At 42.7% G+C, this 18329-nt stretch overlaps 4 protein-coding genes across 5 annotated transcripts in view; 2 read left to right on the forward strand and 2 right to left on the reverse strand.

Moving 5' to 3' along the window:
• The first annotated feature begins 1161 nt into the window (after nucleotides 1-1161).
• Nucleotides 1162-3801, forward strand: LOC118410441. Its single transcript, XM_035812166.1, has 2 exons — nucleotides 1162-1529; nucleotides 2434-3801. The coding sequence occupies exons 1-2, from the start codon at nucleotides 1469-1471 to the stop codon at nucleotides 3393-3395; spliced, it is 1023 nt and encodes a 340-aa protein (XP_035668059.1). The 5' UTR covers nucleotides 1162-1468; the 3' UTR covers nucleotides 3396-3801.
• Nucleotides 3802-4959: 1158 nt separating this feature from the next.
• On the forward strand, nucleotides 4960-8582 carry LOC118410442. Of its 2 annotated transcripts, none has more exons than XM_035812168.1 (7): nucleotides 4960-5534; nucleotides 6054-6212; nucleotides 6477-6563; nucleotides 6762-6867; nucleotides 7086-7160; nucleotides 7610-7712; nucleotides 7989-8582. In XM_035812168.1, exons 2-7 carry the CDS (start codon nucleotides 6086-6088, stop codon nucleotides 8229-8231), a joined length of 741 nt encoding a protein of 246 aa, XP_035668061.1. In that variant the 5' UTR covers nucleotides 4960-5534; nucleotides 6054-6085; the 3' UTR covers nucleotides 8232-8582. The 2 variants fall into 2 exon arrangements, with proteins under 2 accessions (XP_035668061.1, XP_035668060.1); XM_035812167.1 differs by having other exon boundaries at nucleotides 4990-5640.
• LOC118410440 (UDP-glucuronosyltransferase 2C1-like) lies at nucleotides 8467-15142 on the reverse strand. Its single transcript, XM_035812164.1, has 7 exons — nucleotides 13596-15142; nucleotides 12343-12649; nucleotides 11521-11669; nucleotides 10711-10930; nucleotides 10104-10323; nucleotides 9507-9629; nucleotides 8467-9170 (listed from the first exon to the last, which is right to left on the reverse strand). The coding sequence occupies exons 1-7, from the start codon at nucleotides 14031-14033 to the stop codon at nucleotides 8852-8854; spliced, it is 1776 nt and encodes a 591-aa protein (XP_035668057.1). The 5' UTR covers nucleotides 14034-15142; the 3' UTR covers nucleotides 8467-8851.
• A 160-nt stretch (nucleotides 15143-15302) lies between these two features.
• LOC118410445 (phospholipid scramblase 1-like) overlaps nucleotides 15303-18329 on the reverse strand; it is a gene marked incomplete in the record, with an annotated part of 8024 nt that continues 4997 nt past the window's right edge. The window contains 4 exon segments of the mRNA XM_035812176.1: nucleotides 15303-16293; nucleotides 16929-16987; nucleotides 17512-17614; nucleotides 18010-18123. Coding sequence (XP_035668069.1) covers nucleotides 16252-16293; nucleotides 16929-16987; nucleotides 17512-17614; nucleotides 18010-18123 — 318 coding nt within the window.

Raw genomic sequence — 18329 nt, forward strand, 5'->3', positions numbered from 1 at the left:
GTCTACAAAGATTGTACAACTGCGTCTCCTAGCGGCAAAGTCATTTACTACATTTCGGGGGAATTCAGTTCTGTATTAGGCTAATGTCATCATGGTCGTCGGTTTGACGACGTCTACTCGCAAGGATTATATCTAATAGTGAGCCTGAAAATCCCATTATCTTATGATACCCCATTGTGGGGCCGCGTAGCACAGTGGTATTGTGTTCGCCTCGTGACCGAGAGGTCGCCGGATCGAATCCGCTTGCTGTGCTGCCGATCTTGTGCCCTTGGGAAAGGCACTTTACACGACTTTCCTCACTTAACTCAAGTGAAAATGAGTCGTCCCTCGGATAGGACGTTAAATGGAGGTCCCGTGTCTGGGGAGAGCACACCCCGGGCACGTTAAAGAACCCGCCACATGTGCGATGGTGCGGTGTGAGTGGTTCAAAACCTACAGTACCTTGGCCGCACCTGGGGCAATCACTGTCATATTGAGGTCACCTGAGTGGCGCCGAATGGCAGCTCGCTCCAGACCCTTGCGACAGTCGTATTGAGGTCACCGAATGGCAGCTCGCAGACCCTTGCGATTTAGCCCCGCCTATTGTAAGCTCCTCGCAATTCAGCCCCTGGCTGCAAAGAGTGAATAGTCGGCCCGCCCAATAAATAACAATAACAACATGGTGGGTTGGCCTTTTTATACAAGCTCTAGGCCTGATCCTTGGGGTGTATTTTGCTCCTCCCTGAGGCCAAAGATGTTAAAAAGTGTTCGCACTTTTTGTGTGTTTTTTTTAATTCTTTATTGTTCTTCTTCTTCTTTTCTACTTCTCAGCCCCCTTGACGGGGATTAATTGTTTGTACTTGATGTTTTGCAATTTTCACTCTCAAATGTGTATTTGTATTTGTCTTTGTCAACAGGAGGCAACAGACAAGAGAAAGAAACTGGAATTGAAAAAGAGACCCGGCAAGAGCCCTGCTGGTCAACGACGTTTATAAACATTAAATGTAAATTACTTGCTAAGTCATGTGCCCATGTAATAAACAGGAAACCCGTGCAGCAAGAACAGATTTATCCTGTCTTATTCTCAGAACTTCTGTCTTATTCTCAGAACCTATGTGTTCTTTTAACACTGTCTTATTCTCAGAACTTCTGTCTTATTCTCAGAACCTCTGTGTTCTTTTAACAGACTCATCCTGTCTTATTCTAAGAACTTCTGTGTTGACGCCGGTAGGGCCTTCTTTGTGCAGCATATGATGTTTGAGAGAGTTTGACAACTATAGTTCGGCTGTGTGTCAGCTGGGAAAAGTTCCTTCCTGTTTTGTCAGGAAGGCAGCGCCATCAAAACATTTGCCCGTTGATTGACGGCTCGCCTGTCGTTGGCTAGGGTGCTTTGACTCTACATAAACGATTGTGTCCTGTCAGTGCGCCATCTGATCAACAGGGTCACCGTCAGTTCTATCTCTTCAGTTCACGCGACACTCTGCTCAAGATGGCTGCTTCTGTGATTCTTCTAGCCTGCTGTCTGTCTCTGCATAGCGTCTTCGGCGTTGGTAAGCCATCGTTTTTTATCTTATTTCTTGAGAGTAAAAGAGAAAGTTTTAATCCGCCCTTGTCTCGAAATGATCTATGTAAATAGTGTGTGGTAAATACCGTGTCGTCGTGCTGGTTTTCGCAACTTCAAGATAATAAGAATTAATGTACTTGCGTTTTCTTGTATGAAAATTGAACAGCTGTATCATCAAATGGTTTAGGTCTCTGTGTAATTCCCTCCGTTACCTGCTGGTGTTTTTTGTGAGATAGACATTACTGCAAAGAAATCGAAAGTGGGGTTGCCCGGTTGGGTTTTTTCACTACGAAGTAACAAGACGGGAAGTTTAGATGAAAAATAGTTTACCTATGAACGATTCTAAAAGACTATCTGTTGTGGAAACAAGTTGGGTGAGTTTGACTTTAAGTTGCACGCGCTGTTGGAAGTTGTTCAAATGCACATAGCTGACAGACAAACAGCAGGTTTTGTGTCTTCGTCGAAACTTTTATGGCTAAATCTTGCAGAGACAGGCTCCGTTTATGGGGCAAATTCACATGCAATCATCAATCAATCATAGGACACTAATTTGGAAACTAAATTCAAATGCAGTTACAATTGTGATGTAATAGTACGTTACAAGTAACAGCTTGGCCGCTAAAATAAGGGAACATGTAATTGTTACCATTCTTAATTTTTTTCCTTCTTAATGTGACTATGTAGTTCCGTGACAGCATTATACTTGGATGTCTTGTAAGTATAACTCTACTGTAAGACATGAAATATCACATGTCACTCATGATTATGAGACCATGGCAACTTTTTATTGATATAATTCCGTCGAAAATTTTTATTACAAAGCCATTGAAGGAGCTGGTCTCTACTCGGAGGGTGACTGTTTCTTTTTTTTTTTGGTCTTTTTGTTGAAGGGCACGCAGGGATCTCTCCCGCACGAGACCGTGATCGCGGACTCTCACACATTCGTCGCCCAGGGTTTGCCTGGCCTCGCGGCCTCCCAAAATCCAACCCCTTGTGGAGGAGATTCTGGGACCGATTCCGTCCCAAAGCGACCACGGTCCCGCCAACTACCACGGCCCAACCGACTACCGCCGCGACCGAGACCACAACGCCACCCCCTGTACCGGTCCACGACAGCACGGTGGTTGGACTCTGCGACACGAAAGAGTTCAGTAACTCCCTCTCATGCAAGCTAGAACGTGACTATCCCGACATTCAGGAAAGTCTTCTCACTAGGTTCGGTGAAGATGTGTTCTTGGAGCCTGATCGGCAGCCAGCGGGAGCGGACGGTGCTGGGACCAGGTCGTGTGGCAAGAGGAGACTGACGACCTTACATGATACGAAAGGTGACGAACTTGAAGTGGGACTTCCTGACGTTGAGTGTGAAACAATGAAGCCTTCAGTAGTGAAACCAGGCTCAGAACTCGTCCCCGGATCCCGTCCTGACCCAGAAACCGCATTCAACCCATGCGGATACTCCGCAAACATGGTGTCCCCGATCCACGCCGTCACAGTTAGCGGGGAGACGGTGGAACTTTGGGCGGGAACACAGAGAGGGGCCCTCCAGCAGCAGAAGTTCCGGGAGGTCAAGTGCACCAGTTCGACCCCTAACCACCAGGGCTGTGAGGGTAAGTGTGTGGAGGAGAGCACGTGGCACAGGGCCGTCGTGATCAAGTCGGGCGACCCGCCCAAGGTTGGCTGGGACATGATCGTTGTCAAGGCTAGCTGCAGCTGTCACGTGATCACACCCAGGAGTCTCTTCACGAAGTTTTCCTCGCTGGGCGAATCAGAGGTGCGTGTCGAGACAGAGTTGGATCGTGATGAAACGAAGAAGACAGAGTTGGAAGGCGAAGAAACAGAGGAGATATCTTAAACAATAAAGCTACATGAGAAGGCATTGCTATGGTAAGTTTGAAGAGGTAGAGGGCAGGGTTGCAAACCAGGCATTATGTACCATGATGAAAGAACTTTGGTACTTTTTGTATGTATTGCAGCTGAAACGGTACGCATTGTAGAGTAAATGTCACGTATTCTGAGGAAAAGGGCACGCCATAAAAAAAACACGCATTAAAAGCAAGCATTCATCAGAATGGGAGAAGAATGTGTGTAGTTCTCATATATTTACAATCTTGTATAAAGCCATATGCAATAGATTTACAGTTTGATATGATTAAAAAGCGTTGTTATCCGAGAGTAAAATAAAAGAAATCTAACTAGATTCTGCTTTGCAGTGTATGTTTATTGACAAAACATTATATCATTATATGACATGAAAAATATTACAGCCTGTCTTTTCTGTTGTCAGTTACATTCCTAAGCTTAAGTTCGTAATTCCTTGAAAAACATAGATGTCTGGTACCATGAAATCATGTTGCGCCGTAGCAGTTAGGAAACTACAGTTAATACTTAGCTATCTGTCAGCTGGTAAAGACTTCTTCCCCACGCGCAACTTTAGATCTGAACAATATACAACATAATGTCATATCATATATATATTGAAATACATCAGCTTTAGATCATAATTAGCTCAATGCATAGCTCCCTTTGCAATGGCAAGCAACGGGCTTGAACCATAGTGATGAAGTTAAGATGATGTCTACCTGAGGCAAACATTGTGCGGAGAGGTCGGGGAAAACACGGCAAGCTGGATTATGTAACTTGTCACGCGAAGTTAGTCTAAACTTGGGGTGACGGCCAGAAGCAACAAGCGGCGCGGTAAAAACAGAGACATTAATCATACCGTGACATTTCAATGTAATGTGGAAGTTGTTTTGAAGTGCCCTTAGCATTCTGTCACTTAACCTTACCGCGGCTGTTAGCAGGATGCAGTAAGACACGTGTGAAGAGGTATAAACAACCTTGGATACACCGACCAGAGGTCAGGAAAGGCCAGAAACTGCTTACATAAGCGCTTTTACTGAGCAGCCACAGGAAGTCGTACTACTGACTCAACAAGGCTGTAACATCAACATGTCGTCATCTCCAAGCAAATATAATGTTTGGCGAGTTTGAATCGTTAGGTTTACCTAGCTGACCCGTTTCTGTATCAAACTGTCCTCCTCTTTTTCTGTGTCAAACTGCCTCGTCTTTCTCCTTCCTATTGAAACCTCCAGCTAGAAGAAAACGTCCCCTACAACATGAAGATTAGATATCTCTAACTTACAAGTAATTTTTAGAAACGTTTTTCGGACTTGTATGTGACTTGGAAAGATAAAAACAGACCATAAAAGAACATGTTTTGCTCTGAAATTAAGACCACTAATATCATATTCCTTTCAAAGCCATTGGTGTTTACAAAGTACATAGCTTTTGAGCAGCAAAGACAATTTTCTTCCTTTACTTACGTTACAATTAGAAGCTGCGAGAGCGGAGCAGCCAAAAATTGACAGATCGCGCAACGAGCAAGTTCTCTTACGCTTTGTATGCTTTGCTGTCTTCTACATCTTTCATCATATTCTAATTATCAAAAAACAATGGTTACAAAATTATCTTGTAGTCGCTGTATGGTTGAGTTGTGAGAATTTGGAAGAAAAGGATTCTTGAACTTAGTATGTTTTCCAATTCGATACTGGATGTCACTTGGTACTAAATTCACATCAACAAGGACTAGAAGTGGGGGAAACTTATTGGTGAACTTCACCGTGAAGACCACATTTGGTGAAGAACTTCCAACTGAGGTCAGTGAAAATATTTACACTACCAAAACCACAACACACCCCACCTCCGACGTTGGCGTGCGACCTCCAAATCGCCAGTTTGTCCCCAGAACCTGTGGCGTGATCATATATTTTGCCCCTGTCTGACAGGAGATGAAAACCGCTTTCTCTAGCCCACAAATCGTGCCAAAACCACGCAGAACCAAACAAGAATGTTGTCAGTAGTCCAAACAGCTGCCACTGAACTACTGACGGTTAGCAGGGGGTGGCAGCGTGAGGACAGTGCGACGTGTCGCAGCTGTTCGCGACTTCTGCCAAGCTCAGCACGAAGTGCTAACTGGGAGGGAGAGAACTGAGTGAGTTTGTTGTCAACTCGAGGCATTGTTCCTATTCCGAGAGTCATGAAGATCTACAGAGAGGTTATTGCTGTAGTCTTTGTGTCAGTACTTTGCTTCTGTCAAGGTATGTTATCATATCATGTATTCAGATGGAAGTTTGGGAATGGCCATATTACGTGATGTACAAAATATAGGTCAACTCGTGGCATGTCCTCTGTCTATATGTCCCTTTAACCTATGTTCTTAGTGTAGTGTCAAGATGAACCTTTTGTATGAAATGAACATAACCTGTTGCGGGTATACTAACCTGTGGGAAACTTTAAGGGCGAGAAATACCTTATCGCTTATACGACGGCTTTAGATGAGTAAAGGTCGACAGTACACCTTTGATCATATATCTTCTTCTAGTTCACATTGATGTACGTTTTTACATTGGATTTATGCTAGGCGATGTGCACATATGTATTTTCTATATATGCGTTCCCCAGTTATTCGGTGGTTTTGACACACTGACTGACTACGAAGTGTTTGTTCCAGGACAAGGGAGAAGCAGACTTTCCTTCCCACGCATGCGCAGCCGCATGCTTCTGCCCGAACCAGGACTGCAGTTATGCCGCCCGTCGCCATGCGCGCTGCAGTGTGAGTATGGACGGGAGACTGACGCCAGGGGCTGTCCCGTTTGTCGCTGTCAGGAAGGTACGCATTTTATCCTAGAATACAGTCTGGTTAGCTGGACAAAAGCAAACAAGGCTGGATTGCGGGGTAGCTAATTTTGATACCTCCAAAATAAGGTCATTACCAGATAATGTGTGTGCATGCGTGCGAGCGTGTGTGTGTGTGTGTGTGTGTGCGCGCGCGCATGTGTGTGTGTGTGTGTGTGTGTGTGTAGTCTTACTACCCTTAGAAATACACTTGACAAGTGACAATTTCTTTCATTTTGTGCATTGTTTACAATTACAGCTCCGGATTCCATAGACAGCAGTGAGGTACCCACCACAAACAACCCGGCAAACCTGGAGCGGACGGACCCTGTACCTCTAACAACAGGTGATCACAAAAACAAATATTTCATAGATGTTCAACCCATGCCAGTTATCAGAAAACGTCCAGTTACAAAAGACTGCCAGGTCAATGCATAACGTCTGACTTCAATGTTATCACAAACAACGTGCGTGCTCTTGATACTGTGACGTCAGACTGTAAAAAGAATGTTCTGACTTGATTCTTCGTGATTTTCACCCACAGTACCTAGTGACTTTGACGAGTTCTGCAGTCAAGAGCACAACAGTAATCTTTCGTCCTGCCTCCTGCAAAATGAGCGACCAGACGATTTTACCTACTACATCACCAGGTAACGCACAGTCCTTTTAGTGAGACACTGATTTAGAAACTCTTCGTTTAGATGATTATTTAAAAGTTAACCGGAAATGTACTCTCTGCTTTATTCTATTTTCCACTGGTAGATCCGTTTGCTTCCTTAATCCGTTAAACATCGGTCAAACAATTCGGAAAATTTCAATTTTTTTGTTGTTTTATGTCGATTGGTCGATGAACTTCGTTTTAACTTAGGTTTGGACTGGATGCGTTTGGTGTTGACCCAGAGGACTTCGCAAACTTGACCGTTCAACAGGGCAACAAGACAAAGTAAGTGTTTGGCACTTTTATATCATGACAGCGTCATGGCAGTGATGCTTGTAGGGGGATAGTGTCATACAGCATTTCCGTATTGCTACAGTTATATATGCACTGTGAATTCGAAGAAACTACTTCTAAACTAGAGTTCAACGACCACATACCTCCGTCAAATGAATTTAACCATTACTGATGTATGATGTGTGTTTGTCATCATGTATGCAAATAAGGTCCTCACTTTTGCATACAGCCGCGTCATACACACTCACACACGCGCGCGCGCGCGCGCGCTATCAAAAACATAACTTCTTGGCAAAGGTAATGACATATCTCTGGGGATATAATACGGGCCAGCATGTACGTTAATAGGATGGTACAGCTGTTTCGCAACTCAGTGTCAATGGTCTTCTTGAACTATAATGCACAACGTACTATCATCTCTACAATGATTTTTTGCTCAGGCCCTCCTTCCACCCACTGAGTGGTGTAGAGTCCCTCAACCCGTGCGCAGCGAACGGTAAGTTCGTCAACCCCAGGACAGCTCTAAACAGGAAAAATGAGGAGGTACGTTTTTTTTTCATGACTAGGGGGCGTACTTTGCGGCAAATGACCCAGTTAGGGAAACGCTATCTGTGTTTATTTTTTATCCTTACTTCACGAAAGCTTAACAGATTGTGAAATACTAGTACTCTCTTCTCGCGAAAGTCACGACTGATATGCGTCTATCAAAGGAAGACAAATATATCAACGATACATCTGTCCAGAAAAAAAGGTTATTGATAAAAGTCAATGTAGAAATAGTTTCTGACGACCCGTTCATTCTGTAAATGTCGTACTCAGGTTGAGCTGTGGGTGGGGTCGGACAGAAACGGGCGCACCAAGCTACAACTGATACACGAGGTGAGTTGCAGAAGCGCCACCCCAGTCCACCAAGGCTGCGGTACTGCATCGGCTGGCGGATTCTGCACGGAAGAAAAGACTCTCCAGCGGGCTTACGTCATCTCCCAGGACACGTTACAGCCACGCCCAGATTGGATCTATGTCAAGACAAGTTGTAGTTGCCACGTCGAAAGGTTGGGATAGTTGTTTTGTCAGGCTTAAGGTGAAAACAATTGTGAATACAGGTGTGAATACTTGGATCTGAATGAAATACAGGAAGGAGGAGGGGATAGATATGATACTAGTAGGCTGTCTGTGAAAATTTTATTAGTCTGGAAAGAAATGTATCCTGACCATAGCCGAGACTTCCTACCACCATCACTGATATATGGACCCAGACGGCGTCTGTGCAACAATATTGACGGAGGAAGCAAAGAAATGTTTCGACAATGCTTTAATGTAGAAAATATCACATGAACCTAAGTGTTGCCTTTATAATAGTTGCATTGTAATATCTATACCTTAAAATATACTGATATATGTATCACAGAATAAGAGTGCTGTAGAATAGTCACATGTATACCAACGTTACATCTTGACAACGACTTTAAAAGGTTATGGCTACCTGTAACGTTAGCAGCTGAGGCGTTTGATTTCGAGGACGATATACTAGTACCAACATAATGACTGTTCACTTACAAATCCAGTCACAATACGAAATACATGTATACATCAGAAATTCATTTTTTTTTGTCAATTGTCGGTCAGAGATTATCCAAGCAAGAAACTTTAAATAGTCCATAATCTCCTTGGTTCAATGGCGTCTATAGTCCATCTAAGAACATAATGGGTATGGAAATCACCAAAATGGAAATGCCGACGCCTACCGCCATTCTCTGCCAACAATACTTCATTATAAAGATACGTGTAAACGGTAACCACAGAGCAGTGACGATAGCTACAAAAACAACTAAAACGTCAAGATGGAAGTACTGGTAAAACGGCACGTCGTTCATCGCAGTGCGCAGGTGCGGGAGTCCGCCATGTCTGATGACGTGTTCGATCCACCAAACAGCACGTTCCAGAGGGGGTTGTGGCTGATCATGGAACAGCTTTGCTAGTCGTTCTGCACTTTCTTTGTAACTGTTCAGAGGAAAGAATCAGTTAGTTTAGATGAAATTAAGATTAAAGTCACTTCCTTTGCATGGGGACATGCAACAAACCAATCGAGAAAAACTGACGCTGGAGGTAATATTTAGTATAATAAAAGAATTAAAGCTATCGAAAATATTCTTTATGTAAAGATCTCCCTAAACCACAACGCCCCCTATAGAAGTCTTTTGCCATTTGTTCCAATATCGGTGAACTGCAGTTCAATAAATGATAAGAGTCTTTGTAACAAATCGTGCAAATTTCAATGGACACATGAAAAGACCATAGCGAAGACACAAAGTGGTGAATAACTATCTCATTCCAGACCTGTTCAGTTCGAAGTCCATGTCGAATTCCCGAGCCGGAGAAGTTATGACATCTGGCACACTGCTGTATGGTGGGCGTCTCTGGTTAGAGGAGCATGTACGGGATTCTCCCAGACACAAGTAGCTGTAAAACACGCAAAAATCACAATCTGGGTATGTGAAACAACTTTCTTTTAAATATTCATAGCGACTCGTTTTCTGTGATCTATTTCAACCCACATGTAAACAACAAGCCTTTCTCTGCCTTCTTTTCATCCTTTCAACATTTCAGTGCAGTCTTTAAGTGTGCTGTCAACCATCACTCCACACAACGAAGCTATCTTTCCTACTGTCATATACTCCTTTTCGCCTTGAAAACGGAGGTGTTGTTTCCGGTTTGTATGTTCGTTTGTGATGTTGGAATCTTGTTTGTTTGTTTGTTTATTTGTTAGTCTGATATGTGTCCTTGCTTAGCCACGATTTGAATTTATGCCCAGGTTGAGTTGACCTGGGTTACAAACCTCAATTGGAGTTTTCATGAGAATGTGCTTTCTCCAATATCCGTCCACTATGGATATATGTATGATATGTACATAACAATAATGAGTTAATTATTTACCTTGAATTTCCGATGACTTCTTGGATAGCCGATACGACATCTTCAGGTGTTAAAGCACGGATGTCTAGGGTCACTGCCGTTCCCTTTGATACCATGACGTCAGCGTAAGCCTGGTGTTCAACCGTCAGCGGTAAGATGACCATGGGCACGCCGTGGTACACAGCCTCGTGCAGGCCATTCAGGCCACCGTGGTTCATAAACAGGCGCGTCTTGGGGTGTCCTGTACATGGACACACATAGATTACTAGCGAGGTAAGAGGCCAATCCTAATGTTTTATTTCAGGTCAATGGAAGTTGTACTATTCTATATCTGTGCTCACAAAGTGCCAGAATCGCGACTAGGGTATGATTTGAGATGGACTCACTCATCAGTCGAACAATAGATTTTAAGGTTAGGCACCCAGGTGATAAGCTTAAGATACACCATGGAGGGTTTTTTTTCAACCTCCTTGGATACACCAAACAGTACTTTCTCAAGCAATAGGAAACAGTCAGATGTTTCAGGTAGTATCCACTACCTTTCGTCAGTGACACTTATATCATTCGAACCATTTATATTACTTCGCTAGACCATAATGAAAATTTTTCAAGCAGCACGATATCGCACCTAGAAGGTCGTTCTGAGGCATCCACTTCATCACCTTGGTGTTCTTTCCTAAACCGCGGGGCGGCTCTTTCTCGTCGTATCGCCACACCACTCGCTGCGGAAGCTGGGCGAAGGCTGAGGCGAACACTTCTGCCAGTTCAGCCGGCACGCCTTTCACAAAGGTCCCAAGGCCAAAGATGATGACACCGTGGTCTGATCCCTGCATGAAGTCCTCCAAATCCTAAAGTGAGTGAATGTCTCAAAAGTTATAATTTATATTACATATATTAGCACGTTCAGTCTTGAGAACTTCAGTCTCAGAACACAGGGTTGGTGTTAACGTTGTTACATCACTAACGTTTAAATACTAACGTTTGTTCTTTGTTCGAGTAGCACTTAAACTACAATAAATGAACATAAAAAGATCTATCTATATAACCTTGACATTTTTTTAAACTATAGTAGGTCAAGATCACCAGATACCAAAACCAGAAGCCCCGCTGTGGTACCCTAAAAAGTCGCTAGGGGTCCCATAATCTAAATTCTTCTCTTTTTTTTTCATTTTACCAACGTGCACCTAACGTTACCAACGTACCGAATATCATAAAGGTTTATCTACAACTTTTCAAACTATGCTAATCACAAACACACAAAGAAACACGAGGACAGATAAACCAAAACATAATTTTCTTGGCGAAAGTGATTAATTGTACATGTATTTAGGGGAAAGAAAACACGTGAGGGCGCTCTATCACAGTAAGTGACTGAAATAAAGAAGGAAGGGAAAGAAAGAATGCAGATGAGACGGAAAATATGACAACAACACTTCACCTGTGGTAGTGGCTTTGCAGGTGTGGCCATGAAGCCTCCTATGTTGACCATATTAGGCATGTGCGGACGGACCGGGTCGAGCCCCGGATGTTCGGTGAGAAGCCACAGGTCAGTGTCCGCTAGGGCGGTCACGAAGGTGGCGTCTGCACCTGGGTCAGATGTTTGAGATATGTCTAATTTCTTGGCAGGAGAACGAAGTGTCCAGAAGACCTGCACTCTGCATTTCTTGTTATTTAATCACATAACACTTAGGTCGGGGTGTTAACCTCTTGCTAGTTACCTCATGTACAAATTTCGCATCATGAAATGAACCTAATATTTTTTAACCAAAATGTGTGTTTTTTAACCCAAAAATCTATCATATCAACATAATTTGTCCGGTGTTTTATTTCATTTAATTACTACTAGCACCTTGTGAAATTTCATTGCCATACGACAATGCTATCGAATTTTACAAGCATGTACCCATTTTACCTTGTCTACCGCAGTGTCACATGCCGTAATTGACCAGAGGCAGATTGAAAGCAGGGGAAGTTCAAACTTATCATGTACAAATTTCGTATTATGTTTTCCAGCGTAAAAGCAAAGGAAATTTCAAAGTTAAGATTTTTTCCGATCCGTCTATTTTTTTTAAGTTTTCTATCTAATCACTTCTACGGTTATACAAACTGATGACACCTTCCCTTCCCTGACCGAATGGCGAAAAGCATGATCTTTACATAGATAGTCATAGATTTTGGACATAAACTAACTATGTGGATGGAATACATAACATAGTCTTGAAAACTGTGAGAAACTTTTATCAGAGTGTTCAAGTCTTACCTATATACTTCTTAGCAAGGTGGTCAAAGTAGAAGGCGGTTATGGCACGCCCAAAGACCATAGTCGCCACGTAGCCGGCAAGATTCTGGACCCTGTCGCGGAAGGTTCGGACCCGCCCGAGCCCCGAGAACGGGACGGGGAAACAGCAGGTTGGAGCCGGGACGCCCGAGCCCAGCCAACTCGCAGGCATGGGTACGCTGAGCAGGGCCAAGGGCACGCCGACGGCAGTGGAGGCCACTGCGGCACACGGGGTCAGGCGTTCTCCCAGTATGATGTCGGCTTGTCGGAGTTTGTCCAACACGTCTCCCTACAACGGGATTTCATAATTGACAAAAGAAAACGATAAGTTTTTAATGAGCCATCCTATTTAGTTCACTGCAGATCCCATACTCGCCCGATAACTACAATGTACTAGTAACTAGGATAGCACCAAGCCCAGGCAAGAGGCAGCTATAATTTTTGCTGTCGATCGTGTCACGCACATTTGGAGCCTAATTGATAAAGCATTGTCTTGTTCGGTGTCTTTTTCATGACTTTAGGCTAGGGGCAACTATTATTTTGAGACGTCTAATGATAACTTCACTAGACTCCTCGCATTTCTATTTCCTATATGCAATCAAGAAGCGGTATGTTCTCAGACTGGATAGGATGATTCAGGGAACATGGGTTACTCTGACGTGCTGCGAGAATTGCCTCCAGGGTATTGTCCATTCTTAGTGGACATGTACCTGATTCAGGTCACGTACACACATACATCTTGTACATGATTCTTCATGCACCACCTAAAATTGAAGTAAGAGCTAATAAGTAGTTTCCGGCCTTAAGAGCCAGCTAATATCGGACCCTGTCGCCAATGTACAGTGATTTTCTGGGCCTGAAAGGTCGACTTCTAAGTCCGCAAACTACATATTAGCCGAAGTCATCATAGACCGCACTATCGCCGACGACTTAGACATGAATGTAAACAAAACAATTACATCTTGTCTGATGCAGAGTGATGTGCACCAAGGACATTAGATAAAGGAATCTCCTTGAAAGTACAGACACACAATAGGCCGATCCTATCTGTCTATCACAATTACGAGTTCAACCAATGAGACAGTTGCAATTAGCTCTTCAGCCAATGAAGTACTAGTAACGGCTTCGATGTCTGTCAGATAGTTGCATTTTTATGGTATTTATTTTGCATTTCTACCTTTTGATACAGGTGGGTTGGATTAGACGATCCGAATTTACATGCCACTGACACTTACCTGGGAAAGAAGCGACTGGCATCTCCAGGCTGCTTGACGATAAGATGCAACGTGAGACCACGTCTGTTGGTACATATACCTTTGTTCTAATATCCTTGTCCAGGCTTTACCGATGTAATCCTCAACGTAGGTTCTTGTCCCCGCCTCGGGGAAGGTTAGATAGTTGAAAGGGTCTCTGACTCCGCGGTGTATCCAGGACAGAATGTCTTCTGGTGCCACCACTGTTACGTTGTGCCCGCGGGATGCCAGCGCGTCTCCAAGCACTACAAACCGGGCCCAGTGACTCTGAGCCAGGTCGTACATCATGGCAACGTTCGCTGCTTGGCTCTCCTGCACGACGAGGGCAATAATAACGAAAACGCAAGAGAAGACGCCTGGTTTGCGGACGTTGTTTTGTGCCATGATTGAGCGCTGTCTTGTGCGACAGATTCGACTCATTGTCTGACTTGTTTATTTGTGCCTTGAGGGTGACGTCAGAGCATTCTAGTCATCAACAGGATGGACGTGTTTTGCACCTTAATCACTGTGCTCGGGGTCGTTTGAGGACATTTCTGTTGTAGATTTTCATAAGTAGAATGTGTCTCGAAATAACAGTAGTGCATGTTGGATACTCTTTTTATTTGCTGGCAGCTCTGAATGACGTGAACTAGAATCCTAGCGAGGTCAATGCCCACGAAGTCAGTTCATTCCTATGTAGGGTAACTAATTAACACTTACTAGTGGCACGCGAGGCGCAGGTAGGAATATTTCACACCTATTGTCTTTCGATTACGTGGCTGCTAGATAACAGCAATAATTACAAAGGAAGTCTTTGTAGGGCTTCCTTTTATTAATTTGCAGCATGTTCACTCCTCTTCTGTTCATGGACGAGTTTCAAATACCTAGCTGTTGGTAAACCACATCGTCGCGTTCAGATCTGTCATGTTACACCAATAGTTAATGTTCGACTGGCAGTGTGCATTCACTTCTATGGCTTTCAGTGAATACACAGAAATAGCACCCATAGATATCGTAGCACGCACAAGACTTAAACTTAGCAACTTTTTAAGGCGGTGACAAGAAGCAAAATCGCAATATGCATAGCAATATTTCAGTTACAAAAGTACGCCTGTATAGTGATGAAAAGTGAAATTATCTCAAAGAAGTAAAAAAGAAAACGGTGCGAAGTATGTGTACTCATACATGTACAACCTAAGAGCCTGGGCGCATAATAATACGAGACGGAAATGATCTACAGGGCAATCATTCCAAAAACTTTCAAGGCGTAAAAAAATCTCTACAGTTTGTTAACCTTTTGATCATCAAATTAAACTTTTCAAACTGATAATAGAACAGCTGTAGTGAAAAAGTAAAACTCGGTGCAACGTGACGAACAATACTGGCTGCTTTGTTAATGAGTTCAGGGAATTTACATTTAAGTTAAGTTAAGGATGCGAAAAGCTCGCAACTCGACAGCTGTTGCCGGTGACCTGGCAGCAGCTACTAGTATTTGATTGATCCTCGCTAGAAACTACTGAATGTCATATAGTCTACACAGGCTCGGTTTGTGTCGGTCCGAAGGGAGACTCATTTCCGACGACGGCACTGTTTTTGATTGTTTGTGTGTTCAAGATTATTTCGCTGGCAATACCTTTTTTTTGTATGCACAACGATAAAATCATGAAAAATAAAGTAAAAAACTTAACAGTGAATAAATTTGCCATAGTCCATAGTCCAAAATCATTTATTTGAGACATAGATGTATCAATGTAAGCTAAAACACACATTTTCCAAACCTTTCCATTGGGCCAATTGCTACGTCCACAAAGGTTCAAATATAAACACACCAGACAGAAAGGAAGAAATGTGAACATTTTATAACGACTTGCAAAAATCTTCTCATTTGTTGAACTACTGGTATCAATGACCAGTCGAGAGTTGTCTCTATATGTATCAGCTTTCAGATAATGTACACCGAGAGCTTCTCACTACTATTGCAATGCAGCGGAATATACAACAGCTAGTGCCAGACTGTTGAGAATGAAACTTTGGCACTTCCCTATGACCATATATCTAACAAATATTCGTTTTCAAAAGCTTAAGCTTTGTGGCGTTGAAATGCAGGATGATTACTTTCTTTCTTTCCTACGTTTTCTTGAGTGTTCGCACACGTGAATAGAGTATAAAATACAGCAAGGATTGCCATCATAGTTTTTTTTATGATTGAATAAATCAGATATTTTGCTAAGAATCAAAAGTGTTACGTTGAGAGCAATAAGCTAATTATGTACATTTGTGTATAATGAGTTGATTTTGCCGTTAAACCCACTATGGACCCGTTGTTACGTTCTGTCAGCTCAGCAATTTGTTAAAAGCTTTAGACTATAGTAATAAGTACTTATTGATGACACTATTCAAAACCAGTACCTCCTATCTTCAGAACAGGGGTCTACCAAAAGTTGTAAACTCTTGAATGTGCACTATAAGCATTATGACATCATATTTACCATGAATAATTACAGAGCATTATATAATGTTATAAAATCATCTGTAAATTACACATTGTCCTTGTTAAAAAGTAAAGGTTCTGCTACAGAGAGTGCCCAGATGTTTTCGCTAATATACAGTCTTCATGATCATCCACTTTGCCCCAGCCTCTTCCTGTGCATCATCACTATTAATTATTTTCCTTGTCCTGGTCCTCAAAGTACATGAAGTCCTGGAAACAAATAACCGTTAACAACAAGTCATGTCTCAGTCAAACATCATGTAAAATGTTGTTTTGTTTTTATTTATTGTGTAAGATCATCTCTCGTAATCCACCAGGTGCCATAATACCGCCACATCATAAAAATGGCTTCTCAAGATTGTCCGGAACACCTAAATACCTTAAGTGTATAGATCTGAAGATTTCTGATGCTACATTGGTACATCCCATTCAATAACTTTGGATTCATCTATTCTTCTCGTGTTACGCTATTATGGTACTTTGTGGAATCATGAGAGTTGATGTTACGTAAGAACGTCCGATTCCTCTAATGGTTTTCAATAATACCTGGCGACACTATAGATGGCTCGTCAAAGTCCAACTTTCCGTTGTTAGATATACAAAGCATTGTAAGATGGAACCAGACTTGTTTCACAAATCATATCATAGCCATACGATCGATTATAAAAATTCATTTTCACTTTGGAAATTGTGGAAAGTTTCAGCTCTCTTTTTTATAGATGCCAACGCTACTTGTGTATGTCAGCTGAGGTAAAATAGTCAGTATGTGCATATAATCGGCAATATTGAATTAGGATTAACAGGGAGTTAGATCAGTCTAGCCATAATGATCTATTGAAACTTACCACCAGAAGACATGCACCGAGCATAGTCGCCTTCAGTTTGACATCCAGGTCCTGGGGAACTGAAGTAAATACAATGGAGGGATACATGTCATCCACCATGGACGAACATTTCAATGATACATGCACGTGACAAATAAAGGCCATAATTCGGAAATAAAGGCTCACATTCTAACGTAAGTTCAACTTTTAGGCGTAACCAATATCCGTTATATTTAAAGCGAGGTGTTTAGAGATATCAATTCAACGGACGGTGGTTTCAAATTGCAGTACATATATTTTCAAACTATTAATACTCGAGTGTAAAACTATAATCCGTCGACTTAATATCCCTAGGTACGCTGTTTATAAAAACAACAAAAACAGATTACTAGCTGATAAAGGCGAACTAGAGATACTTCAGGCCACAGCTGTCCACGTGACTAGGAAATATGTGACGTATGTATAGTTTCTATTGGTCAATATACCAGCACTTGTCAAGCAACGATGAAAGCTGGGCTGTCTCATTTCTGATTGGCTGACCAGGTAATTAGTTCTTGTGAAATGTAATGATCTAAGTAGCGCACGTGAGGGACACGTGACTTACACGTGACGGAGAAGTTGGTGGCATCAGTGAACATCTCCTTGGCGAAGCCAGCGAACTGACGGGTGACTTTCCCCACCTCGGTGTGCCCGTCACTGCCGTAGGCCTGTAAATTCAAAGTACGATGTTTTGACGATGATCTTGACATCGAGAGGGCCCGTTATTTGGGTGCTGCCATGCAATCCCATTTTCATATGCTGTACCCTCCCTCCTTATGCCTTTTAAGTATGTGTAAGATCACTGAGAAGTTATGTTTTGATATAGGACCTATAGGAGCAACGTCACATAAAAGTCATAAGCACAAACGTCACATCCAGAGAGGATCATGAGGATCAAAATTTCCGTAGTCTCAAATACTTAAAGTGCATTCAGTTTGATCGAATTATTAGACGGTATGACAAAATTGACGTCTCAAGCCTTAGGTGGAGTGTGCTTATCGGAAACGACAAACATACCAACACCATATATGGACAGTGCACGCGGTTTGATCGACATGATTACCGTAAAATCGACGTCACAAGTACAGCAGGCCCCGCTCCAGGCGCAGCACGGCCCCCACATGTCGAACACCATCTCCCTGCGCTCGTTCATGATGTGGTAGTGTGGCTTCCAGAACGATCCCCTGCAGGTCACACAGGTACATTCTTATCGTTGTGTCTTGTTCAGTTTGGTTTCAAATTGCTAGAGAGCGCTCTTGATTCATAAAAAAATGCGTATACACTTTTGCCTTTATCATGACAGGTATCATTCGTGAAAACTGAGGCAACTTTTTTTTAACGTCACCACTCACTGTGTACTAATCATCTAGAAGATTGAGTGAA

This window comes from Branchiostoma floridae, chromosome 2 (assembly GCF_000003815.2).
Source record: "Branchiostoma floridae strain S238N-H82 chromosome 2, Bfl_VNyyK, whole genome shotgun sequence".
Lineage (NCBI taxonomy): Eukaryota > Metazoa > Chordata > Leptocardii > Amphioxiformes > Branchiostomatidae > Branchiostoma > Branchiostoma floridae.

Excerpts from the sequence above, each read along its gene's own strand:
- LOC118410441 (XM_035812166.1), top strand. The coding sequence starts at position 1,469 with ATGGCTGCTTCTGTGATTCTTCTAGCCTGCTGTCTGTCTCTGCATAGC. Across the intron at positions 1,530-2,433 it reads GCATAGCGTCTTCGGCGTTG|GGCACGCAGGGATCTCTCCC; the intron begins GTAAGCCATCGT and ends TTTTTGTTGAAG.
- LOC118410442 (XM_035812167.1), top strand. The coding sequence starts at position 5,580 with ATGAAGATCTACAGAGAGGTTATTGCTGTAGTCTTTGTGTCAGTACTT. Across the intron at positions 5,641-6,053 it reads AGTACTTTGCTTCTGTCAAG|GACAAGGGAGAAGCAGACTT; the intron begins GTATGTTATCAT and ends TGTTTGTTCCAG. Across the intron at positions 6,564-6,761 it reads CCCTGTACCTCTAACAACAG|TACCTAGTGACTTTGACGAG; the intron begins GTGATCACAAAA and ends TTTCACCCACAG.
- LOC118410440 (XM_035812164.1), bottom strand. The coding sequence starts at position 14,033 with ATGAGTCGAATCTGTCGCACAAGACAGCGCTCAATCATGGCACAAAAC. Across the intron at positions 11,670-12,342 it reads CCTTGCTAAGAAGTATATAG|GTGCAGACGCCACCTTCGTG; the intron begins GTAAGACTTGAA and ends CATCTGACCCAG. Across the intron at positions 10,931-11,520 it reads CTGCAAAGCCACTACCACAG|GATTTGGAGGACTTCATGCA; the intron begins GTGAAGTGTTGT and ends CACTCACTTTAG.